Genomic DNA, 26,594 nt, shown 5'->3' with positions numbered 1-26,594 from the left:
AATTTCCAGCCAACATGTTTTTGTGGCTTCACGTTTGTTTTTGTGCCAGAGTTGTCTTTCAGTTTGAGTAGCTCTTCTCTTTGTTTCCTGCTCCATTCTCTCACATCCCCTCTGCCACTCACTGACACACACACACAGCAGTCAGCCTTCGCTTTTGCTAGATTCACTGAGATCATGCTTTCTAGTGGCCTTTCAGATGAGTGCTCTGTTCTCCTCATCAGCGTACAGCCCATCTCTTGTAGCTTGAGTTCATGAGTGACCTGCACCATACCTGGTACTCCAGAGTAAAGTGTAATAGTGGCTTCTACAGAAATACCAGTGGTTTTGCCAGGTTTATGTGGTAGCACACTGTACAGTTGGATTTGTCATTGTCCTGGCTGCATCATGTTGTGGGTTAGTGATCTTCTCAGGTACTAATATATCTGGGAAGTGCTTTCTTTTCAATAACTGACTGTTTCCCCTTTTGCCTTACAGCTTTCCTGCTGATTTTCATTTCTTCATTAACAATTACCATTTCACAGTGTTAAAAGCTTTATAGCATACGTGTTTCATTTTACCCAGTTTTCCAAGTATTCAATTATTCTTCCCTGCAGCATTTCTTCTAAAGCCCTGTATTATACTTCATCAGCTTACAGGCTTCAGCTCACCAGTTTACATCTTGTTCCTCATCCATTTGAGGTTTGATTTTGCTGCTTCTCAGTTCTGTTGCATCATCTTCAATTTCATATTTTTTCACATCTGTGTATGACAAATACTAGCTATCAGACCTCAGTTTATATGCTGATTCTTACAACGTTTTTTCCTCAATAGATATCTGTTTTCTCCTGAATGCGCTAAGTTCCTCAAGTTTTCTTTCCACTCAGTTGTTGTTTCTGCATCTATATGATTGTTCCAATTATCAGCCTTGCTTTTCCTCTTCTTCAGCATCCTCCTGCTTGTTGAAAACTGATGTCTTCACTCATTTCCAGAAAGTTTAATCACTATCTAATTTCACTATAACTCCCAATTTTAATTTCCTTTTTGATATTGCTGATATTCTTTCCAAGCTCAACAGTACCTCAATTTTTGGCAATTCACTTCTTGGCCTCCAAAACACTTTTTTTTTTAAATCTGTTTTTCCTTCTGTATTTCCTAAATTCCTGGAATATGCTTAAGAACCTACTGTGTGTAGGCTGTTCAATCCAGAGAATGATTTGCAGTGACCTTTTATAGTTGTTTTTTTCTCTTTGGTCAGAACACAAATGTAAATACATATTTACTTTTTTCAATTTATGTTAATGTGGAGTTTGGTGTTATAAAAAAAAAAAAATGTGTACTCTACCTGGTTGTGAAATAATGCAATCATACTTAAGGTTATTTTTCGCAGTAAGCAAACATTCAAAGTAAAGCATTACTTTTGAATATCATGAGCAAGTTCTTTCTAAAAAGAAAGCTAATTCTGAGCCTCAGATGTAACTGTGGAGCAGCCTTTCAGAGAGGTCCTGTGATGTGCTGCTGAAAGGATGTGATTTATTATGTTTTTTCATTGCTATACTTAGTTATGCACATATTGTAACTACATAAAAATGCAGTAACAGAATGTACATAGGGTTATTTGAATGTCTAGCTGTTTGCACGTACAACTGTGCCTAGTGCACATTCATATATAGGTTAATATTTATGTGCATAGCACTGCACAGATTGCCAAAAATCTGACCTTAGACATCAGGTTTGTAACTGTTTCACTTTGGGCCAATCTGATTACACATCCAGCTGTTGTGGGAGACTATAGCTGAGTATTTGCACAGTTTTCCCACTCCATCCTCTCTCTCACGTTCTCAGAGATCAGCGCTGCGTTGGCATCACAGGACTTTTAAGCACAAGGAGGCACTCTGTTGTCTCCCTTCAGATTCTCCATCCTACCCCAAAAGTGAGAAGGGCTGTCTGTCTCTCTGGGAATAATGACAGGAAAGGGAGTTCTGGGTTTGTCAAGGTGCATCACAGGCACGTGATGTGGCATGCTTCTCCTTTCTCCAGAAGTTTGTTAGAAAGAAGAATAGAAAAAGAAGAATTAGCATGCAAGAGGGGAAAGTGTTAGCATGGCACTTTTCCTACTTGGAGTAGTTCACAAAGGTTGTATCACATCCTGGGATGGTTTTGCCAGCTTCATAAGGAAAACATTGACATTTGGACTGGTCTGATGTTCTCCGGCTGTATTTGTGTTCTTCATGTGCATTCCTTTATTTTTTACTGTCTGAAGAAGAAAGAGTATATTTGGTTTAAATTCTGAAAACCGTAAAACTGTTGGCTAGCTGTGGGTGCGTGTGGGTTATAATGATTACGTTTAAAGCCCAGGTATAAGGACTTTGTTTCTTCAGTCTGCATCAGAATCAGATGAGAAAGTCACAAGAAATCTCAGCATGATGGTGTCTGCAGACTACAAACACAAATGAAACCTGCCTACTATAGAGATATCCTTAACATTTAAAGCGCTACAGGAAAGTTACATATGCCTTGATTCAGCAGCAGAATTTGCTGCCAAATCCTGTTATTACATAAGTATACTTCAGAGCCCAAACTTCTGGTCCTTGATATTGTTAATCTTACACTTAGGAATAAATGTTCCAGCTCTGTGTATCTATACAGTGATTCAGTACTGTCTGACTTTTCAAGGGAAAGTTTTGTTGAGTACGAACTTCCTCATTTTTCTGAGGTCTGTCTTGACTTTTATATAACAATGTTCACTGTTTGCCTGCTGATCATTAGACACCTCCAACAAAAATCATATATAACAGCCTTTAGGCGTGCTTGACTGTTGGGTGGAATTGGGGCATGACATTTGGGAGTAATGGAAATAACTTACTCCATTTGAAGTCAGCAGGAGCTATTGGTGCTCCACGCCTCTAAAACTAAGATCTTTGTCTGTAGTTCTAAGAAGTCTGGATTTGGACGCAGCTGCCGGAGGTTGGGTATCTTGGGCTGAAGGGGTGTAGTACTGAGAAGGCCTCGGAAATGTAAGCGCTGAGATGCGTGCTGGTGCTAAAATACGCTGCTGGGTGAGGCCTTACTGCTGAGGTTAAATGAAATCAATACGCTGAAGCAAAGCAAACAGGCAGGCCTGCTGGATTTCCTGAGCAGTTGGGGTGGGCTCTGTGACGTGGCTGTGCTGACAGCAGAACCCTGAAAAGGATCAGAGCATGGGGTGGGGGAGCAGCCTCACCAAATGGTGCCCTCAGGGCCTGTCGGGATGGGACGGCTCTTCCACTGTGCTGCACTGGGAGAACTGGTCTTCAGTTCCCTGGGGACGTGGGGATCACTAGACCAGGGTTTGTGCTGATCACACTCTTGGCAGAGCTTATTAAATCTACCATTAAACTCTCACTTTCACATAGGTGATAGAACGGGGGTTACTTTGTGGCAAACCGTAACAGAACGGTCCTCCCCAGTCAGCAAAAATCAGGCAGACAAACAATAAAGCCAGGCACATTCGTGTCATTTGGGCTGGCACTGTCAGTTCCACATCCCAACCTTGCTAAATCCATTTCTGTGTGTCCAGAGCTCTGCTGTTGTTCATCTTCTGTAGTGGGTGTTTCCTCCATAGTGGAGTCAGAGGGCTTTGAGTATTTCTGACCCAGCCATAGAGGGTTAGCATACCCAGATGCCAAGCTAAATCTGATTGCACTGTAAACCCTCAGGGAATTTCAGTTCCTATTTTGAAACTCCGAAGACAGGATTCTCACATAAACTTGACTCGGTCACTGACCCTTTTTCAAAAGAGGACATCCAGATCACTGCAATGCCATGTTACCTTCCCCGGTGTGGTGACCCACAGGTGGATCATACTGCATCTGGGGCAGCAGGAACATGGTGGAATGCTTGGGGAAGGCAAGGGGATGCATCTCTAGAATTGCTAATGGGGATTAAAATTACATTACACAGCAGCAATTACAGCTTGCTCAAAAATTGTCTCCTGCCCGAACCAGCAAGAATGATCATCTTATTTGCCAATAAAACAAGCAAAACACGTTGTTTTTATGATGGTTGGTTTTTTATTACCTGAGAATCCTTTTTAAATTGCAGTATGAGCTCTACATTCCTGTGAGAAGATGTCTACTTAGAAGTGACAGGGTTCGATCAATAGCAACCTTGTTATTTCTACATTATGCTTTAATGCTTCTGGAAGTTAAATCTAGTGGGATTGTTCTACAAATTTGAGCTCTGATCAGTATGTGATAGAGATATGTACTTATACATTGTTTGTTTGTTTTGCAGATCCTGGTTGCAAAATCCCCTGTTGCTCCATTTTCCGTTTTTTTCTACACCATTGAGAAATCAGGCTTGGTTCTTCAAGGTAGGATCAGAGCATTGATTACTTTCCTTTTACAAATAGTGTTTTAAGCAGGCTGAAGGCAGGTAACAGTGATGGTTGTTGAAATGGTGCTGGTTTTAACTAATTAAAAACAAGAACAAACCAAAAAAAAACCCACACACACATTTGAACAGTCTAGTTGACAAGGGCAGCCTTCTGCTGCTTTCCGTCTCACCTTGGGTAATATTAAATTAGTTGCTGCATATTCACATGGATTTAAGAATAGGCACTGAATTTATTACATCTCCCTGTTTTCATTCAAAGTAAGTTGAATGGTTCTGGCATTGTTCCTATGGGAGAGATTTTTCCAGGAGGAGCATACCTGTCTATCATTAGTAGCATGTTCTAATAAATAGTTTCTCTTTAGCAAATGGCTCAGCATCAATAAAATATGGGAAATTAATATCTGTCCTCTATTTCTGTGATCACTTTAATGTGAATGCCACAGGGCCCTAAATAATCCTAAGGTTCTCTATGGTGTGAGTATTGTACTGAAAAGATGGGTAATAGTATGATGGCAGGGAACTAGGGCTCTTTGTGGCCATCTCCTAAAATACATGTTTTTGAACCATTGTGAAAGAGGGAAATGCAGCTCTTCATTTCTTTTCCCTACTTATCCCAGTAAGTATTCCTTTAATCTATCTATTTTTTGACAGACATTCATAGACCAACTGTGTTTAGTTCCTCTGTGTTGATATGCAGTCGTGGTCCTGATTGCTGCAGCAGTTTAGCAGACTTTTTGTTCAGAGGATACTTTCTAATATGTAGTCATGGTATTAAGAAAGCTGAGTATTGCTGTTTCTCAGGTTCCAGTGATTAGCAATCACTGATTGCTAAATACTGATTTTAGCACTGATTGCTAATATAAAAACGCTACAGACTTTTTAAGGTATGTGAACAGTTCTCTTTCTTCTGATTGCCCATTTCCCACCTACAAACAGGCAGTACCAGATCAGCGATGTATTTACATTTATTCATGATTAGATAAGCTTAAAATACTGGTAATAACTAGTTTAAGAAAACAAAAGAAAAGGAACAAAACTTTTTTTTTTCTTCCATTTGATGCATCTACATAATAACGAGGGTCTATTGGGTGTTTCCTAAACCTTTAGACATTAAACCCAGTGTATTAGATGGCATTCTGGGACTTCAATTTGCCTTATGTGGTACTGGTAATTTTAAACAGGCTGCATGTACTAGCAATATTTTTTATTGGTTTAAATTGAGATGGCTTGCAAGAGTTGCTCTGGACATATTTTGATTAAGGACGGGGTATAAGACATACCACTTCTCTATATCTCAATTATCTTCTGAGTTGCAGAGATGTTTCTGGTCATCATTAAAAACGTAGACAACTTCCTGCTCTGTCTTCACGCACTAATGTAGTGACACTTCGGGAAAGAAAAACTTACTATTTCAGAAACTGGGATCATTTGTTCAGAGAGGATCTTTATTTGTTTCAAATCTTTTCAGTAAGCTGGGAAAATAGCTTTCTAAGGACTGAACCCTACCTTTAAAGAGCAGATTGGCCTGATAACATGGACTGATGATGGCAAGGCTCTCTGATAGTATGATGCTTAACAGCACTGTATGAGGAATGTATCAATTGCTCTTTTATCTGTATCCATATGTTTCTGGGGTGTGCATTCACCATTTTTCTAAAATCAGCGTGGATTTCTCTAAGTGAGCATTATCTTGCCATCAGGCATTCTTTGTATATTCGGAAAGCAGCTTGGAGCTTTTCTCTGTGTAAGCTTTTTCTTAGTTTATGACTATGCTGTTATGTTTAGATATTTTTTCCAAAATGGATAGTATGCAAGGGCATGGTTCCCCTGATAATGTGCCCCAGACTGTTTTACGTAGCAGGTAATGTCCTGGCCAGAGATCAGACAGCAGGATCTGAACCTTAAATGTTCACATAGTGTAATCCAAATCTGGCATTTCTATGATTTTACATGCTGGTTCTTTTAGATTCTAGGTTTGTGAGTCTAGTGCTATTGGTGATGTCATGGTTCAATGATAAGGTCCTGCTGCTAGTATCCTTACAGAGACTTGTAAGCACTTACACATGAGAAGCATCTCACAAAGTTTTACAAAGTAAATATTGCATGTTTCCTTCCCACACTTCAATGAGCATTATTTCTGCAGAGAGAAGTGAGCAAATCACATGAAAATGATTGTTTCAGGTAAGATGTTGACAGGAATTGCTACCTAACAAGACAGAGCCATTAGCAGAGTGATGGTGGGTGGCCTTGTGCAAGAGAGGCTAGAGTTTTTGTAAGAGTTGAAGCTTATACGTTCCACAGGGAAGCTGGATGCGAGGTAAGATGTCCCTAGGGCGACTGGCCGCGGGTTAGCTGGCGGGGGAGTTGTCCCTGTGTTGCGGTTTGAAGGATGTCGTAGAGTGCGAACAAGTGGAATCTGTCCCGCAGCAGGATTGCAAAGGCAGCTTTCCCATTCAGTCTTTGTTGTTTAATTCAGTTGGTGTCAGGAGGTGAGCACATTCAGGGCGTCTGATGAGAACAAGTGGATGGGTGTGGGAACTGGTGGGAAGTGGCAGCTGTCTGAAATGCCCAGGATTCTTTCTTCTTACTCAGGGGGTCCCATCCCGGGACCATTAACCAATAGGCCATAAACAAAATTGATATCGGAAAATGTGGCTGGAAGCTCCTTGATTAGTGAGGGTGAATAGGGAATGAAAGACAAAGTGAAAGTGTGATTTAACAGTTCCACAAGCAATTTCCATTGCCACCTCTGAGGGATTAGGATGTGTGGAATAGGCTAAAAATGAGGAGGAGCTCCCCCCTTTTGTTCTGTGGGCCAGAGGATAATAAAACGGCAGGAGAGGCAGTGCGGCTAGTTAGGGATTTCACAGGCTGCTATTTGATGCAGTTTAAGGAGCCCTTTGCTATTGTTGCAGTTAAAATGGGAAGCGGAACTGTTCTCCATTCGCAAAAATCTCCAGCGTCCTCAGGAAGAGGGCTGAGAGCAAAAGGCTATTAAGATGGTAATGCTGCCCCATTTGGAGGAGTGTATCAAAATCCTCTTTGTCAGTGTAAATCGCTGCTCTGTTTCCCTGGTGTCTTTGCATCTCATGGCCCCAGTGCAAGCACAGAAGTGTTCAGAGGAGATCCTAGTGAAGGAAGACCTACTTCTCTGGTATTGTCAGAACAGAACTCCAGGTTGCCCAAGGGTGCCACGGAGAAAACTTTGCTTTTAAAAATTTCATGTGTTCAGGGATTGAAAGAATCCAGTTATTCATTCCTTTTATTTCTGCTTTCAGACTGGAGAAATGAAATTTGATGATTGGAAAAAAGTGGTCGGTCACAGATTTAGCAAGGAAAGTCAGCCTTTGGTCTCCTCCTTTCATCGCTGCAGTATGGTCTGTGCAGTGGAGGAATGCAAACCCAAAAATACCCTCAGTTGCCTTTACATTGCAATGCAATGTCATGTGCTGCCACGCCGCAGTGTGACTCTGTAGTGAACCTGAATTACGATTGGAAAATCCAGTCTGACAGATCTCTGTTTTTGTAAAGCTTCTCCTCTTAGAGAGACAGAAACCTGGATCTAAACACTGCAAAATATTAAAAGCTTTACTGTCTGCATGTGTATTCTGTTTAAGTACTTGTTGTTGCATGGATATTGCCCCGTAATGCAATATCCTAGTTAAAGTGAGTGACATGATTCTGTTAAGAAAAAGAATAACAAAAAAAAAAAAAAAAAAAAAAAAAAAAAAAAAACTTTGGATCTATTTGTTTAGGGCTGCAAGTCATAGGATGACTTTTGTCATTGCCAGTGATATGAATTCTGGTTTGGGTTGGAAATGATTAGCTGATACTCGTATATCAGTTAGAGCACATTATGGGCTGATCTTGCCCAGCTGTAGTTTCAGAGAAGCTGAACGTAGCAGCTACTGGATTAGGGCAGCTGGACTGGCAGTTGTGACTTACACGTGTACGTGCATATCCAGAAGGAAGACAGGATAAATAAGCTGATGTCAGTTCTAAGTTGTGTTCTGTGGGTGATCTTCTGATGCTGGGGAATAAATACAAGACAGCAACAGAACCTACCTACCAGCAACTGGCAGCTCAGCTGTCTGTGAAATAAGTCTCCTTCCATCTCACCTAAGTAAATACCCTCTGGTACTAAGAGGGTGGTGCTGCAAAAGACAACGGAATGTGCTTGCCAACTGGAGAGCCTACTGGGACTTTTCAGGGAGTGCTTTTACCAAGTGATTAACATTGCTCGTGACTGAAAGAACTCAAGCTCTGGAAACATAAGACAAATAATATTAGTGAGCTACGACTTGCTTTTGAGTAATGATTTATTTTCAGCTTTATAGGGTTTTAAGATGAGTGCAATCAGAAGGTCACCCAAACTGACCCCCCATATTTCCTACATGCTTCCTTCAGATATTTGATAACTTATGATACACTGAAGTGTTTCTTCTAGGAAGGCATTTGCTTTAATTTGAAGGCATCAAGAAATGTGAGTTCCTACTTTGCCTTGACAGTGTTCTCCAGTTTTAGCTCTCTCGCTGCTATATGCTTGTTCTGTATTTCATGTTAGAATTTGTCTGCCTTCAGGTTTTGGTTTCAGTTCTTTTTATGATGTTCAGTGCTAAATAATGGAGCCCTCAAATTGTTGCAGTTTTTCATGAGTGTACATGACGTCAAGATTTATCCTTCCATGTTTCTGTTCTTCCATTTGGAAGAAATTTATAACTGTCTGCAAACTTAACCTGAAAACTTCTGTGTCTTGTGCTGTCTCCCCTCAGTACCTCAAGAAAGGATGGAATACTTCATGCTGCCAAATTGAAGATTTGATTTGATTCCTGTCCCAGCAGGACTGGTTGATTAGTTAATTAATCAGCCCTTTCTCCTTCCTGCCCTCTTTTCCACCGGACACGCATCTGCGTGCACACAACACAACCTTGCCTGTGACATCTTGTCAAGGCAGGTGACTTCTTGTAGGTGGTACTGGGAGGAGAGTTTCTTAGGTTTTCAGTTTTACAGTGCTAAAGGTGGAAGAATTCTAGGAACAGCCAAATCTTGGGAAACCTTGTAACATTGTCTTTCAATTGTCACTAGTGTAGTGAAAGAAGCTCATTTTGGTGTCAAAATAGCACAAAGTTTGAGTTTGTAGGGCAGCATGGCAAATAGTCTCCAAAGTGCTATAACTAATTTATGTGGCTGAAGCAAGTGAAAAGTGCCTCATTTTATTTTGTAAAGAAATGCTTTGGTAATGAGTAGCGAGGTAGAAAGGGAATTCTGAAAGAAAGGGCAGCATTATTTGTATTGTATTGTGTGAGTTTGAACAGTGAGAGACAATGATTTACTGCATCAAAAGCTTTCATTCAATTGAAGAACTGTAACTATAAAGTGACCTTTGTCTGGAGCAACATGGATATAATCTGTAAAATGAAGCAGGGTTGTACTTGATGTGTGAATGGATGGAAGACAGATTAATGGGAATAAAGTTGTGCTTTGCTATTGAGATGGTAACAGATTTGCAGTGCCACTGGTGATTTCCGGCCCTATTGGAGGGATAAAGATGAACTGATCATTGTTAGGATCTCTATGGGGTGGAACAGTTTTTGATGTATTCCCCACAGGACACTGAAAGACTCATGCTACTTGTAACAGGTTTATAATAATGAGAGCAAGAAAGCATGATCAGTTTGTAGGCTAGGTCCATCTTGACAATAAGGGATGTGAAAAAAATAAGACCTCCATCATTCCTTTGCCAGCAAAATCGCCCTATTGATGTAGCTGACATAAACGAAAATTTCCAGATAGTTCTTGGCATTCGGGTGGAACGGATTACTAAACCTGACCCAGGAATGCTGTTGACTTGGATGAGAGCATCCTCACTAGGTGGCTTGGTGGGAATTGTTCGGCTGCTGTGCAGCTGCATTGGCAGAGCCTCGCTGGAGTAACCCAACTCTGAGGCTGGCACAGATATAAAGACAACTGAAAATGGTAATGAAGAGAGGTGGAGGGAATTTTTTTTTTAATTGTGAAGGAAGACTAGAGGTATCTTAGGTTGAGATCCAACAGAAACAAAACAAACCCCGTCATTTCATTAAAGTTGAATCTTTTCCTCTGCAAGCATGCTCTTTCTAACTGCATAGTAGATAGACAAGAGATTGATGAAGTTTTTGTCCAAACGTTTGCTGTTACTCTAACTTGCAGGAGGATGTTACACTGGATAAATCCAGTGTAGCACACAGTATTGAAGTACCTGCTTATTTCTGAACGCATACATAAAGGCACTGAAGATAACGGTACAGCTTTCCTGCAATGAATGCCAAGCATATCCCAAAATGATTTGTTAGATTGCAACAAAAGTGCCAGCATTTAATTTTTCTGAAGTTTCACTGAACGTAATATGAAAAAACTTAGTGCAAGCAGTGTGCCAAATCTGTTCTCATTTATGCAAGTGTGAATCAAAACCTATTTCTTCTGAGCCAGTGTTGTTAAACAAATGAGCTGAAGAATATGAGTGTATTTGCAAAGATTCAGTCTCTGTTCAAGACTGTCATATACCACAGGCCTTCTGGGACAAAATGGTCCCACTTCAGAGAAATCTCGTCCTTACTAGTCTCACAGTAATGAATTCCTGATCAAAGTGAGTTGCTCCCCTGTGTTTTCAGCACAGTGCTAAAGCAAATGGCCTTTTTTCCAAAAGGCTTTTAGCATAAGGAGTGAAGGTGCGTGTTGATTAGAGGTAGTATTGGTGATTTGTGACATTATATTGTGCTGGGAACTGACTTTTCTCATAGAAGTCCAAGACTCTACTATTGATTGCCTGGTGTTAACATAGAAGATGTTACATCTTTCAGGCTACAAATTTGTAGAATAAGGACAAATGTACTTATAGTGGACTTAATGTTCTTAAGCAAACACATTCGTGAGTAGGAAGCCAAGAAAATGTCCAAAAACATGTTTTTCAGCCAGAATAAAGTCATATGCTTTTGTGTGCAGCTTACAAAGGCAAGAAGCAGTTAAGTCTTACAGTGACGGATCCCTCTCTCACATAGGCATGACTACATTTCTTTTGCTGTTCTCAGAGTTTGTCTGTTCTGGCATTTCATCAGCACGTTTGGTGAAGCCGTCACTACCTCATTTTATCTCGTAGAACGATATTTAGCAATGGAGGACAATGACCCCAGTGATGTAGCCTTTGTAGTAGATGTACCATTTCTGTAGCCGAAGGACTTGATGTATTCTGCATGTTAAGATTTCTGAGTGTACGACTTAGCTGCCAAAGGGAGCTGCTGGAAGCTGTGTTGTTCTCTGCGCTAGGGAGGGGAGAGCGGTGCAGAGATCTGGCGGTTTGCTCCAGTCTAAACCTGTACATCTCCACGGCGCAATGCTCTGTAGATAGGCACATTTGAATAGCACTTCACAGAAACTAGAAAACTTTGCCCAAGGGGGGCTTATTAGCACAGGGATAGCACTTGCAAACAAGGTTCCTGCTGCTTTGGCCCCAGCGCTGTTTTTCTTTAAACTTTCTCTGTGTTTCCAGGATTAACACAGCTAGAACAACCTCAGATATCTCTGCATCTGATGCATAGACTTGCCCTGTCTTTAAAATGGACTAACCACAAATTTAAATGATCTTATCATGTAGGCTCAAATCTCTCCTGATAAGATGGAACAGGAATATATAGCACTTTCATGCAGACTGACACGTGATAAACCCTCCCAACAAACAGGTTTTTACTTCAAAAAGTTTTTCTATTTACAGTCATTCCCTTAAATTAATAATGTTGGATGGTATTATAATTTTTTTTCCATAATATTCACTTGAACTTTTAACCAAATATTTGTCAACTGTATATTTGTACCCCCTTTTCACTACATTTCAGTGTTCGTGCAGGATAAGTATAAAAGGTAATGTGCTACCTAAGATTTTGTAACTATCCATGTAAACGTTGCTGTTTGTAAAAAGCAAATTTCCATATACTAATCAAGCAGGGGCCATAAGCATTCTGGATATCTAGTAGAAAGCCAAAAAATAAACTACAGGAGACACATCCTATTAAAACAGACTGAACATTAGTAACAAATACACGCAAGAGACAGTACTATGATAAGCTATAAACCACTATTTACCTACAGAATTTATTGAGCGATTACTTCAGTTTACAGTAGATCTGGGTGTAATGCTAGTTACATAGTGTTAGTGATTGTTATGGCATTTCTCCTCATTGTTTGTGCTGTAATGAAACCAAAACCTGGCCCTTTGTCATTCATTTTTTGTCAAGACCTCTGAAAAAATTAGGAGATTAAATTTCAGGACTGGATTGAGTTAACTAAGGGTGACAGAGATAGAAAGATGATGGTTTGTTAGAGCATGGTGTGTCAGCCCTGGTTTGCCACCTGAATAACCCTAGAGGGTCTGCCCAAGGTACGGCTGAGGCCAGGCACTGCACACATAGGTGAAGAGGCAGCCCAGGTAGAATATGCTAGAAATTAGCAGTTTTCCAGAAGATGTTACTGTTGAAAAGATTTTGCTCTGTTTTCCGCTGAATCTGATTTTCATTTACGCTTCCTAGCTTTTCCATTACAGAAACAGTGGCCAATATTAGCCCAAAGCCCTACAAAGGTGTGCTCCCCAGAAGCAGCAGCAGAGGTGTGGAGAGTGACATTTCTAGGGTATGTTGCACAACTATTGGAGTGCTGTCAAGCAGTCTGATAGAGTGACTTCTCAAGAGTGCTATGTGCTGTTCTGGAAACCTCAGCTAGGATGTTCGCTACTGTGTGAGTAAGCTTAGAATAGGCTTATGTCCTAGAAGGCTAATGTCCCGAGTCCTGAATGACAAGCATAGCACTACTGTAGATTTTCTGAGTGTATTTTGGGATGAGACGCCTTTGCTTAGTAACATATAGGGAAAAAAAAAACACATCATATTCTTCCTTCAGGCTGCATACATTACATTTGGTGGAAGGCATGTCAGCTTGGAACTGCACAGTTAAAACTAAGTGAGTTTTCAATGAGCAATACCCTCCCTTTTACCTTTTTATCCATATTTGTGCTGTGAGTGAATTACCCAGAACAAGCTATCAGGCAGGCAGGCAAATATATTATAGCTGCTTGTTTGTAGTTTGTATCCTATCTGCTGGGGTCATTTGCTGGGGTTCACCGAAGAGCAGAACATCCTGTTTGCTTCATTTTCTTTTGTCTGTCCTGCACCAACACAGGCAGAATATTCCTATATGTCTTTTCTTTTCTGCTCTGAAATGGGATCACAGTACTCCTGATTGTGTTCAATAGCTGGAAATGCTGAGGATATCCGATTGCTGAGGTCTCTTATTTTAAACTCCACATGCCAGGAAAAGTATGTGGGATCCCACCAGCTTAGCACTGGAGGGTGCAGGATGCATCAACAGGAAAACCAAACAAAACATGAAGTGAAATTCATTTGAAAAGGGAAGGGACTCTTATACCACCCATCAGCAGTGTTTAAACTATTCGTATCCACACAATAGGCCTTTTATTTTCCTTCACTACTTCTAAATATGCAAACTATCTTAAATTGATTTTTAGATCTGCAGCTGCCACTAAAGTCAGTGGGAGCTGTAGGTGCTTGTTACCTTTGAAAATCAAGCCAATGTATTCTAATATGATATCAAAAGCCAAAAACGCTAAATTAGGGTGGTTGAAGCATAACACTGGCAGTCCTGCAGTGTGATCCCAGCCACTTTCATATTTAATACAGAGGCACAGCCTCATGCTGTGCACATCAGAGCTCAAAGGTATGTTGTTTCTTCTCTGCCTTTGAGTTTTCCCCCCCTGCATCTCTGTGGCCTTGCTTCATCACGGCCGTCCTTCCAGCTGGGTAACACTGACCGGGACTCTGCTGGTCACCGTGTGATACAGGTGGGCTCCCCACTTTTCTCTACGGTGGGCGTTAGACTGCACTGGGGAGCAGGTGGTCACAGCGCTGACCTGGAGCCTTCCACCCACCATAACCACAGAGAGCACTCGCAGCCACCCCAGGCACGGTTTGCTTTTCATTTAAGATTTGCCGTGCCCTAGGAGAGGCTCCTAAGCTGTGGCCAGAAGTCAGAGCACGGCCAGATTTCTCCTGTGCAAAATGAACTAAATTCCACTGTCAAGTCTGAACATGAGGAGAGAAGGGCGGCTCTCCAGCTGGCCCCAGCTGTCTGGGCTCAGCAAGGACACCGCGTGTTCCTGCAGCACTCAAGGGCACAGGAAACTCCGGAGTACAAATGTGATCTGCAGAGGGGTAAATGAGCTGACCCACCTGAGGGCTGCGGCCGACAGCGTGGCACTGATCAAGGCCAGCTTGCCTCACACTCAGTTCAAGACTGTCTCCCCTGCAAACAGATCTTTGCAGAAGAGGAGAGCAGGCTGAGGATGAAGCTGTCCGCCTGCTTTTGCGCCTGCCCTGTTTTTGGTATAGCTTTGCTTACTGGGGGCATGATTTTGTTCACCCAGTAAGGTGACAGAATGAAGCGGGCACATCTTGCTAAGCCTAAACCAGATATGAACGAAGGTAGAATATGTCAAGGAAGCAGCTAGTACCACTGCCTTCATCCTTTCAGTCATTATGTGTTAGCTGACACCTGTAAATGCTTTGGGTTGGGGTAGGTCTTTGGACCAGGTTTGGAAGGGCCCTGGACCAGTCTCACAGACCGAGCTAAAGGCAAGAAGAAACCCATTTTTGGTCAGAGTGATTTCCTGAGTGATCCATTTAAATAGCTTAGTTACTGTATGCCTCAGTTTACCTGTCTGTAAGTAAATGATGATAATTACCATACGGGTGCAGCAAATTAACCTTCCACCCCCACAGGTATCTGCAGCATGTCATTACAGAAACTGCAACTCGTACCTAATATAAGCAAATGTGCGCTTCAGGTACAGCTTGGGAAGTGGCCAGCAGGACCGGTAGACAGTTCACTACAAAATGCTGTTCTAAAAGACGTGTATTAGCTCAGCTGTCGAGAGCTGCATGACAGTTCCAGATGTTCCTGTGTTCACAGGAGGGCTTTTTGTAAGTAGGAGGCCAAAGGGATGGGAACTGACTGGTGGGTGATTGCCTGGAATTCTCTTCTCTAGTCCCGAATTAGGCAAGAGAAGTGGATGGTGAACCAGGACACTTTATTTTCCCTATGTCTGGATCAGGGTAGATGAAATCTATGACTTGGCTATGCCTGGGTTGATGGTCCAGAGAAGATGGCATAGTTGTCATTAGATTTGTTCACCTGTCCTTCCCATAGCATGAAGAGTGAGTGATAATTGAGTAACTTGTCCAAAACAATTACTTGTCCAAGAAGAATAAAATTCTGCAGGAAAGGACAAATGATAAGTCTGCCATAAACAGGGCTTGCCAGCTGTCTGTTTACAGATCAGGGGATATGGATTTTGCTGAATGATCTAAAGGCATTTTTTGCTCATAAGGTAGGAGATGGGACTGGAAGGGGGTCTAGTGCTAATGCTGATTTCAGGAAGCGTGTTCAGAAGCCTGGGTATTTTTGAGTAAGTATATTCCAAGTCTAAACTGTGGTCCTCACATGCACTTCCTTGAATAGTTGCTAAGGATTAAGTTGTTTTGCTTTTCTTTGGTTTTTGTTTGCGTTGGGTTTTTGTTGTTTTATTTTGTTTTCTCCTCTATTGCTCAGAATCAGTAGCTTAACTGGTTTAGAGAAAGCTAGTTTAAATTGTCTTTTGTTATTGCTTGCACCCCAGACTGGCGTTTTTCTCAGTTCGTTGGTTCTGTGTCGGTTTTTTCATAGTACCGCATATTGTTGGTAAAATAAGGAGGCTTTAAAATACAGGAAGTAGAGGTAATGTTGATCTTGAAACACCAGCAATTGAAAGGACCATTCAGGGTTTCCTTCAAAACAAAACCAAGTGGTAAGATAATGCTAACCAGGGCTGTGTGCCCAGGAGAGCATCATAATGAAGCATCCACTGTTATTGTTCAGCTCAGTGTTTGTTCTTCATGTGAACAAAAGGAAGGAAGAACTCTGCTATCAGGCTAGAGAGGAAGGAGTCTTTGTTGCCCTTGGCTACCCTAACTTTAAATGTGAGGAAGCACAGGGCACTGCAACATAACCTTTCTGCAGTATTAGATGGGGGAAAATTGATAGTTCAGGAGGTTAAGGGCGGACACTCTGTTTATCTAAATAATAGGTTTCCCTTGCATGAAAGCCCCAAATCAGGTATGACAGTGCTAGTATTTTATTTAGGTCATGTGAGTCAGAGGTTTTAAGCCCTGGTTCCTCTGCTTTGCTGCTCTTCTGCTGTTCTGTTCCCCCTCTGCATCATTGCTCACAATCAGGAACAGTAAGAGATGCCATTTCCTTATTGAGTATGGCAGGCACGGAGTGTCCTTAATGCAGAGTTCAGTCATGTTGCTGAAGCATCAGGAATGTATCTGCTTGAGACTGAATGAGCCAGGCTTACTGTACTTTTCTGCTCCTGCTCCACCCATAGAGTTGTCTGCTGAAGTGGCAGAATCCCTGCCGTCCCTCTGCCCCTCCTTCAAACCATGAGGCTGACATGCTGTCAGATTAATGAGGAAGTTTATTATGCTTAGAGCCATTGTTTCAGATCTTCAGATGACTCAGGCAGTGACTGTGCCATCAGCTTTGGCTGCCTGTACTCTTACTTTGGTTCATCTGGTCCATGTCCCATCTCTGTAATCAAGGGACATTGGAGAAGCCAATTTTCATCCCATTAGAGGCAATGCCATGTTGTTGAGGTGTTTGGAAAAAAAAAATGGAAAAAGTGTATGTATTTTGATTCTGGTATAAAGGGTTCTTTTCTTGTATTTGATGCTATGAATTTTCTGGGCCCAGAGTGAAAGAAGTTCACACATATTTACCAGTTTTGTCTTCATATTCATTGTGCACCCACAGATTGACTTCTTAATTCACAGGCTGCCATGATGTGTGTGATATACAAAATGCCACTTCCATACATGTATGGCAGAGTCTATCTCCATAATTCCAAAATCTAAGGAATTTGCTCTCTCCAACCTGTAAGACATGAGTTTTAGAAGACTGCTTGCGAACTTTATAATATAATGTCTGAACAGAATATATGTCTTGTGAAGAGCTGCCAACATTAGTGTAGACAGAGCAAGAACGTTACTTACAGAAAATCATCTTATTTTGTTTAATATAAATGTTCTGAGGACACACTGATTTAACAGAGTGGAAGCATGTGGTAAGAATGCAAAGAGAATTCCATGAATCTACGGAGATGGTAAGTGTGAGGAATGTTCTTTGAAGGGTCAAAGTATGTCAATCACATACAGTGTGGATGAAGGCACGAGAATTAGGGCCAAGGTCAAATCAGATATGCTTCTTGTATGGCAAATACTGTTCTGGAGGTGATCAACTTCTGTGTAAAACCATACTGGATACAGGAAGAAATAAAAACAAATATTCGGTCCTACATTATTGGTATTGTGGCTCTGTAAAACCACAAAGTTCAAGACAGAAAATGGAAAGAAAACTCTGAATGTCCTGGAAAATAAAGTTAAGAAATAAAATGAACTCAGACCACCCATAAGTAGCCTTCTGGAAATAGATTGATCTTTACTTCACATAGTAGATGTGAAAGCACAGTAAAATGCTGGAAACACAGATGGAGCAGTGGAAGGAAGACTGCCCAGACGTAGTTTTATTTCATTACTGGCATCTTAAAGTAAAAACAAGATTACATTTAGCACATCTTAGTCAAGCCCCACAGCAAGTATACTCAGGTTACAAGTACAAATGTTTTGGTTTTGTTTTTCTAATTGCTAACCCTAGAAATTATTTGTTTTCTAAAAAGCTAAAAAGAGTTCTTTCCTTCTCACATGTAATCATGAGTGGTTTTAACAGAATAAATCGTGTATTCCATGCCAGCTAAAACTGTTGTCTTCAATTATGCCAGTAATGGAGTTCTACGTGTGCAGTTACAGTTTTTATACTTGGGTGTTAAAATAAAACTGAAGAGACACAGAGGAAATAGTATCTGCTTTGGTTTCTGTGTTTGTGGTCCATTTGCTGAACAGAGCTAGCAAGGCTGATTGAGGAGCTGACATCCAGTAGTGTAACTGAAGACAATAGATGAACTTCTGAGTATGGCCAGGGAACAATTATCCTGAATAAAGTAGGTGCTGTTTTGATGCATCTACAGTTAGAGCTGCCTTGTACTGTGAGGGGGCTTCCTCTCCTTCCCAGGGCTAGGTGGCTGGGCGAAACCTCCTGTAGAATGAAACTCCAGGGCAATTCTCTGAAATGCCTCACCTCTTCATGGGCTCCGAAGGGGAAAGCTATTTCTAAATACAATGCAAATCAAAAGGCATCTCTTTGGGGGGTGATTTACTCCTTTACCTTGGGAAGAAGCTTAGTGGAACTCACAGGAGCTCACAGGAAGCTACGCTGGGCCCAGGGAAGGAGACACAATCTTCACATGGCTCCTGGAATTGGGTTTCTCATTTGGGGACTGGACTTGCTAACAGAATAGTTTGCAGTAGGAGACCCAGCTGAAAGCTGCCTGTGGACAGGGAGAAGCTTTTTATGAAAAGAATACTAGTAAAAAGGCTAAACCAGTTACCAGGAGGAAGCTTTTTCAAGTGAACAGATCTGGCAAAAGAAACAAGAATACATAAGGCAGTGTTACTGCAAACCAGTGTTTCTTGAAGGAAAATGGTGTCGTTTCCACAAGCTAGCATGAGGCATATCGGTTACTGTAGGAGGAGTTCAGTGGCATCAGATAGACCAGTGTGGTTGTTTACTGGTAGGGATACATGACAGTATTTACAGTATTCAGGAAGAAGAGAAAGACTAAAGACTTTGCTGTGTTTTATTAACATTCTCTTCCCAACACAAATCACATTGAAGAAGACAACAGATAAATCCTGATTTCACTTTATTAGTAGTTGTTGAGATATGCTTTTATTACGAGAAATGGGAAACAGATTACACCAGCAAACACATCTGGCCTCAGCCTGGCCTTCAAGTCATCCAAAAAGAAGCACGAAATATGGCGTTGTTTACAGCCAGGCACTCACAATCCCACACAGCTGCAGGGGTGAGAGGCAGCCGAATAAACTCTCAAGACAAGCTGACAACAGCTCCACTGCTGGGGTGCCCCTTTTACAGACGAGACAACAACAGATGAAGAAATCTTGAGAGTGACCCAGAGCAGTACTCATTAGTGAATGAAGCACAGGCAGGAAATGGGACAAGATTCCTTTTGTCATAGTTTTTCACCCAGCTGTCCACCCGCCCCACAGCCACCCACATGCAATCAAGTCTAGTCCTAGTCCCAGTCAAACTCCAGAAAAGTTATACAAATAAAACCTCCAGTGATTTCATGCAGACCCCTTCCAAGTTACATTTGCCCCATTAGCAAAGAATGAAAAATCGATGGGTTTAGTACAGGCACGTTTATCACCACAATTGAGATTTATTACAAGGGGTTATATTCAGGTAAAGCTGATTAGGATTGTGTAATTCCTCTTACGTCTGTCTGCCCATCCGTTTCTCTGTATATCCACTGTTTATTATTGATTACTAGCACTTTTACTGTGTCTATTGTATTTCCTTTGTATGGCAAAGCAGAGATTTTTATTTTATGTAGGTATATACTCTCTTGGTGTGTCTAAAACAGACGCATTTGATTTCCAAACTGTCAGCATTTGCACACAAAGCAAAAACATTTCTGGAGCTCTGAAATGGATTCTCTGAGGGATCAAATGTTATTTGGAGATTTTAAAATTATAATAACATAAACACTTCAGTTGCTTGGGATCTTTTGTTTGTAAGTACAACTCACTAAAAATCTTGCTCATGTGTTATTAAAACCCTTTTTTTTTTCTCATGTATTGAAAGTAGATTTTTACCTGTATTTCTCAGCTTGAGTTGAGTAACAGAAGTCTTTTACAAACAACTTTGTAAAGGACTCTCCTTCTTCCAAGTGGCTGCCATTCTCTTCTTTACCAGAACTGTGAGTGCAGTGTGCTGTGAGTAGTTGCACTTTATTCCCTTGCTGGTCGTAGTCCCTTCACACTTGACTTCACTCCTCAGGGGCTGTTTTTAAACAGAGCACTTGTGTATGAGCTGTTCATGAGATTCCTCTGAAAGGAAACTTCTCATGTATCAGCCTCTGAGTTTGAGCATCAAGAAAAAGGAGAGTCAAATTTGTAGCTTACCATAATTGTTTTTAAAATCATGAATTCACCCAGGCTTGAAATAGTGTCCTGTGACACAGTGTCCCGTGACTGTGTAGAGTGTCAGGGTAACATAAAGTAGCCAGAGAATTCAAGTCAGCATTAAAAAAAAAAAAAAGCTCAACCCTTTCCCCCTAAAACGAGAATACTTTGAGATTGGCGATTGGCATTCTCAATTTTCAGATCCATAGTAGTATTGTATCATAGCACTCTAAGAGTTTAAATCTGTTATTTAAGAAAAAGAGCACGTAAGGAAATTAATTTAAGAAATGGCACTGGGAGATCTGCACTTGCAAAAAAAATCCTGCCTGTTCTGAGGTGGAAACTTATGGCACCCACCTCTCCTTTCCTTCTGTGTGACAGGAAGAAAAGAAACAAAGATGTCTATGCAGAGGGGTTTGATACCAGTAATATGAAAAGTGTTTTGACCATATCCATATTAATACTTGTGCGCAGCAGTACTGACAGATTTACTGACAGTCACATACAACTGTGGTCACAAGAAACAACACTAGAAGGAAGTGATTTTCTTCTGTCATTCTTTACCATGCTGGGAAGCCTGTTGTGTTAAAGCTTCTGAGCTGGTGCATCATACCAAAAATAGTTCTCCCGTTTAACTTTTGTAGCAGATTAGTTTACTCTTCTTTTTCAAACTTGTTAAAGCTATTCTAGACTGGGTTTTCTGGACAACAGGAAAAATAGTTTTGCATTTCATTTGGTATGGTTTCATTTTGTCTTTCACTTATCCTGAGGAGCCCAGAACTGGTTGTTCTAGAGGACAACATACCCACACACCTTTTCTATAGCCTTGTCCCCCACGGTACCTCAGCACTGATCTGAGGCAAGTCTCTTGAAGCTCAGCACCCCTTTTTAGAGCTCCCACTTGAATCAGTCCACATGGGTATCACGGCAGTTTTCCATGCTGATAAATATCCACAAGGAGCCTCTGTAAGAAGACCACCTTGTTCCACCAGATAACAAAGAGATACGAAGCAATTGCTAATCAACATGATTTTAAGTTTAACTGGGGAAGAATGCTGCAAGTTATCAGAACAGTCTTAGAGGCATCTGGTTTGCCACTTTTGGAGCCTTATTACTATCTCCTGCGCTGTCGAGATGGTAATGGTAGCTGTCGGACATTACTGCATCTCCTCTTACCAGTGTGTCTAGGCACGGTGTCACTAGAGCTTTTAGTTGTGTATTTTTCCCCCCACAGCTCTCATTTCTCATCTTTATTTGAATCACAGGCTTGTTCAGCAGGTCAGTTAATGGAGAGCAGATCTTTTACTCATTCTGGTTCTTTTTTTCCCTTTTCCCTCTATTTATATAACACACAATTTGTAATCTTTTTAAAACCAAAGAAGAGAGAACTCTTGAGTTCATCTAGATTAAAATCAGCTGCAGCCTATTAATGGACTCAGCCCAAGACTGAGACTTTAGGAAACAAAAACACTGGACTAAATTAGACTGAACTGGCCTCTGTCTCCTGGTGAGGGGATTCATATAGCGAGAGGAAAGGGGAAAAGGGGGGTAGAGGGAGAGGATCTCCATGTGGTTTTAATTCATTTTGATTCTTTTCCTGAAGCTAATTTACCCAACACAAAGGCTCTGTAGTGGGCAGCCAGCTTTTTAGAAGTTTGGCTTTCACTGATAAACAACTCAATTCCTGTTCTGAAGGTCTGAGATAGCTCAGACCTGTGTGTAATCAACAGAGGTTTAATGTGGATGTTTTGGTACAGGGTATTTCAATTACATATTAGAGTTCTTTCATCATCTGTCAGATTGTATCCCGAAGACTCTGGGATAATTGATCTAACTCCTCCATTCATTCCTCCCCAGAAACAGACAGTGAATTGTCTCATTGAAGAACCGGATCAGCAGAGAGATGGGTCTGTCTCGCCACCAGTACTTCCCCGATGTTGTCAGAAGGCAGTACTTGGCTTGTTCTGGGCATAGGAGACTTTGCCACCGTAGTGGAAACTCTGTTTTCTGCTACAGGGGAAATACTAGAATGTTCTATTCATCCCCGTTGCTATTAAATCTTTTTTATTGCATTCTTAGCCCCATTGGTGTGCGGGTAGTCCTCTAGCAACATACAAGAAATTATGTCTTTGCCCTAAAAAAGCCAGACGGTGGGTGGGGAAGTGAAGCAAACAGTAAATCATTAGCTGGAAATGACTTGAGTGATTGTTCGGCACAGACAGTCTTTGGTTACAGTTTGCATGTACATAGTGACGATAACTTGTAATCTAAGCAAAGCTAAAAGGCAAATGGGGAGATTAATGGTGGGCTGGAGGAGGGAAGGGAACCATGCCTTGAGAGAGAGGGTTAGCTGAGGCAGGATCTGTGGGTGTATGGTTTTGCAGTACTTCAAGCCCACGTGCAAATACGTGTTACGCTAAATGAGTGTATGTGGGCCATCTATTGCTGACTGGCTAATGAACCACAACCATCAGCAGCAGTTGTTCGCTGCTTTTTTAAATGTGGCCTATGAATGAGTAATATCAGAGGAAATACAGTTTTAAGGCTGTGGTCAGAAGATACCTGACTTCAGCTGCTAATTGTTACCCAGTTTTGTGTAATGGTGGACAAATGATTTTCTCATGTCCTGTTTTTAATCATCTTTTCTAATTTACAGAGATTGAGATGTTCAGCACCATATGTAGCATGGCGTATTTCTACATTGTTAAAGGCCATGTATACATACGTAGATAATTCTGTTATTGCCCAGTTATCTGGAAAGCCTTGGATTGCCTTCTCTGGGCACAGGTTTCCAAAGTGAAATTTTGCGTTTTCTTGGCTTTCCTGCTTTAAGAGTCAAAGTTTTAAATACTCACATAATACTTTACAGTTTGCTTGACTTAAATAATTTCTCACATCAGTAACAGCTCATCTGGAGACTAGGTTGAGCAGGACCTAGGTTATCTCACGGGATTCTTGTGTAGTCCTTCTTCCTCCTGACCAAATGCTGTACCTCCCCTCAGGACCCAGTAAGGTGCTCTGTAAGGACAGCAGAGATGCTACAGAGCTTTGGGGAATTAGACTGTTTTTTAAGGATAAATCAATGATGTACCAGTGCTGTGAAAGTATTTAATATGAAAGTGAACTACTGGAAATCGTCTTAGCAGTTCCTGCCTGTATTTTTCTTGCCAAAACTTGAGGCATGATATGGCTGGAAAAAAAAATGACCCAAAGCCTTTTGGATACTGTGAGGTGTTCCACTTTCCCTTAGGCCTTCCTCAGACACACTTATAAACAAACTGGCCTAATGTCCTTTTAAGTTACTTTGTTTTGTTCTTTGCTTTTATTCTAACAGTCAGTAAGTCTTACTTGTCTAATGCTTAGTCAGATTGCTTCCTCCTCTCTCTCCAAAGAGTGTTAGATGCTGAGGACTCCAACAGAGGTAGTTAAAGGTCTATTCAGAAACAACTGGAAGTAATTAGCCATCTAGGTCTTGGCCAGTAATAAGGTGTGGTTAAAGGATGAGCTGAAATCCTATCCATCTGCTTAATGGGGTTCAGAGTTTTATTTTAAGGGTTAAGGTTACCTATCAGTAATTTGAGAGAATAAACCCATTTTGGATGGTTTTCTTTAAGAAGAAACCTGTTATTGGTATTCTTTTTTTAAAAAAATACAACTTGATGCTTTTAGTGTTCCACTTGCTTTGAGTGACAGCTAGCAAAATGCCAAAGAAATAACTACAGTAATTTAATGTAGTAAAAAGGGTGTATTTAACATTGGTTTACAGTCAGACACATTAGGATCTTCATATGTTGAAAGGGATACTATAATCATCTGCACCTCAGCTCTCCTAGGCAATTGGTTGGGGTTCATCAGTTCTGCTCCTCTCAGAGCAGAGTTGCAATATTCTTTGCATTAATCTCCACATTTGGGGCATCTGTTCCCGTGATTCCCTTTGTCTTGTGAGGTCCAGACCCTGCTCAGCCTGTGCTTTTTTTTGCAGTCTTTTGTTTTTAGCAATTGTTAAACAAAGAAGTATTTAACTGTTGCCTTATTTAGCTTGAAAGGAAGTGTAGTGTGAGATCTACTAGTTTCAATAGGTCTTAACCCAGCCCATATTGAAAAGCCACAGTCTCTTTCTTCCATTGATTCAAAGCTGAAGAAACCACGTTTGTTCAAACAAAAACCTCTGGGGAGAAGGATGGGTTCAGACGGTCATTTTCAGGGTATCAACCTATGATGGGGAAGTTATTTTTGAGAAACCTGTTTTAGTGCGATTGCAAAGTCAGATGACTTGCTATATTGCTTACTCTGGGGTCACGATGTTGTATTCACAACCATGAAGCTAGAAAGATGCTTTTGAAGAAGAGGTATTTGACAGTACGATATTCAGTTACCGTGAAAAAAAGTTTTACCTTGATATTCTGCCCTCAAACAATTCGATCCTTCTCTGTCGCACAAAATGGGACAGCAGTCAGGTCTTGATCCTGGAGGTTCCCAGGGATGTGACCCAGCAGATGGGATGTGTACCTTTGAGTACCTGCGCTAGGCTAAGCTCTAGTTACCCTTGCGCTAATCAGGGCCTGCAACACCTTTGCTGACATTTTACCTGTAGAGAGGAAAAAGGTCACAATTTTCCGGTTTTCACCTAAAAGAAAATGTCGAGAGACATCCTGCTTTCGTGTTCTTCTCGTGGTCCTTTAGCTGGCTGCACAAGAGTGTGTGCAGTCACGCACACAGCTCAGTGCCCTTGTGCAAACTTGCCTTTATGTGAGTCGGAGTGAGCTCCATTCCCCTGGTCGGGTGGCTGTTAACAGAACAGGAAGCAGGGCCTGTTGGGAGGATTTATTTTAAGAATCTGTTGTACAATTTTGGTTCCTTTCGGCTGCAGTGTTTGTTGTCGGCATATGGCTGTTCTCTTGGGGATGCTCTGAGCGAGCTGCACGGCTGTCATTGTTTCTCATTTGCCTTGCTGTGTTTCAAACTTACGTGTGGTTTCAGAGTGCTCTGCTGGTCTACCAGGTCAAGCTCCTTGGGTGCTGATTCTCATGTGGTAACCAACACTATTTCACCCCAGCTGCCATCAAACTTATTTGCCTTAATTTAAAACTATTCCTGCTACTATACCTTTTTTTTTTCTTTTTACCATGAAACATCTGTTCTTCAGGGAGCTTCTGCATGTACAATGCTTTGGGGAAGCCATGTACAAAACTTTGGGAAAAAGGTTTGTGAATAAAAGGCAGAATAATACAGAGGAACATTCTGTAACATGACGTGGGTGGTGTTTGTTTGTTTGTTTGTTTCAGAATTACCATTAGGAGGACCTGTTGTAGTCATTGCAATACTTTGTATGCTGCATAACTTTTTTCTGAAGTGATGTGGCTTTTTTATATAGAGGGCTTCAGGCAGTGAAGTTGTCCTCAGCATAGGAGTCTTGCTGCTGGTCTCTTGTAGCTCTTGCAGAGTAGGCCATGAGTTGTGCTTTATCACCACTGCCTGGCGGGTGAACAATGCATTTTGAGTTATTTCTGTTATCCTCATGCAAAATGGTGGATAAATAATTAAGTCACTGGCTTCAGTCATCAGCCATTTTTAAGAAAATTAAGATGGCCTACTCTGGTGCATTTTCCAGGAGTTGGACACATCATTCATTGCCCTCAAGATTTTCACAGTTGGTAGCACTTGTGGGCCTTCGTATCCACAGGCTTCCAGACAATATAGGCTTCTTAGCATGGTTCGAATTCACTTACACTCTCGGTCTTCTTGCAATACCTTCCACAAGAGTTTCTTAATATTATCAGGTTGTTTCTTGTCCTTAATTACTACCTCTAAAAAATCATATTGTTTGGAGAGAAACAGGCCCGTCAATAAAGGCAGAAACTGAAGGACGGTTGGCTGCGCTAGAGCTCTGAGAATCCAGAAGTTCTGTTTTTCTGAGTGTACTTAGCATTTTGCTTCAATGCTGTGGATCCTGTGCAGTGAAGGGTGAATACAAAAGTAGAATATTGGTACCAGCCCAAAATTTCAGATGTTTATCATGTGATAGCTGAATTTCACATACCTGCAAAGCTGGGCCTGGGA

At 41.2% G+C, this 26,594-nt stretch overlaps 1 protein-coding gene and 1 long non-coding RNA gene across 21 annotated transcripts in view; one reads left to right on the top strand and one right to left on the bottom strand.

The window, feature by feature from the left end:
• RAD51B (RAD51 paralog B) overlaps positions 1–26,594 on the top strand; it is a 474,920-nt gene that overhangs the window by 296,303 nt on the left and 152,023 nt on the right. For 19 of the 20 annotated variants that reach the window (XR_011809709.1, XR_011809708.1, XR_011809707.1 and 16 more), the window contains one exon: positions 4,252–4,330. Coding sequence is in view for 17 of the 20 variants with exons in the window: in XM_072038849.1 (XP_071894950.1) it covers positions 4,252–4,330 (79 nt within the window). In the remaining 3 variants the exon portion in view is untranslated. Of the gene's footprint in view, positions 1–4,251; positions 4,331–22,391; positions 22,502–26,594 lie in introns of those variants that run through there. The other variant, XM_072038851.1, reaches the window with a different exon arrangement.
• Positions 19,237–20,664, bottom strand: LOC119717006 (uncharacterized). The gene is made up of 2 exons (XR_005265915.2): positions 20,226–20,664; positions 19,237–19,473 (listed from the first exon to the last, which is right to left on the bottom strand). It is a non-coding gene; the product is annotated as an uncharacterized lncRNA (long non-coding RNA).

This window comes from Anas platyrhynchos, chromosome 5 (assembly GCF_047663525.1).
Source record: "Anas platyrhynchos isolate ZD024472 breed Pekin duck chromosome 5, IASCAAS_PekinDuck_T2T, whole genome shotgun sequence".
In the NCBI taxonomy this organism is placed as follows: Eukaryota; Metazoa; Chordata; class Aves; order Anseriformes; family Anatidae; genus Anas; species Anas platyrhynchos.
Note: the sequence above shows the minus strand (reverse complement) of the source record. Positions and strands in the feature narration are given on the sequence as shown.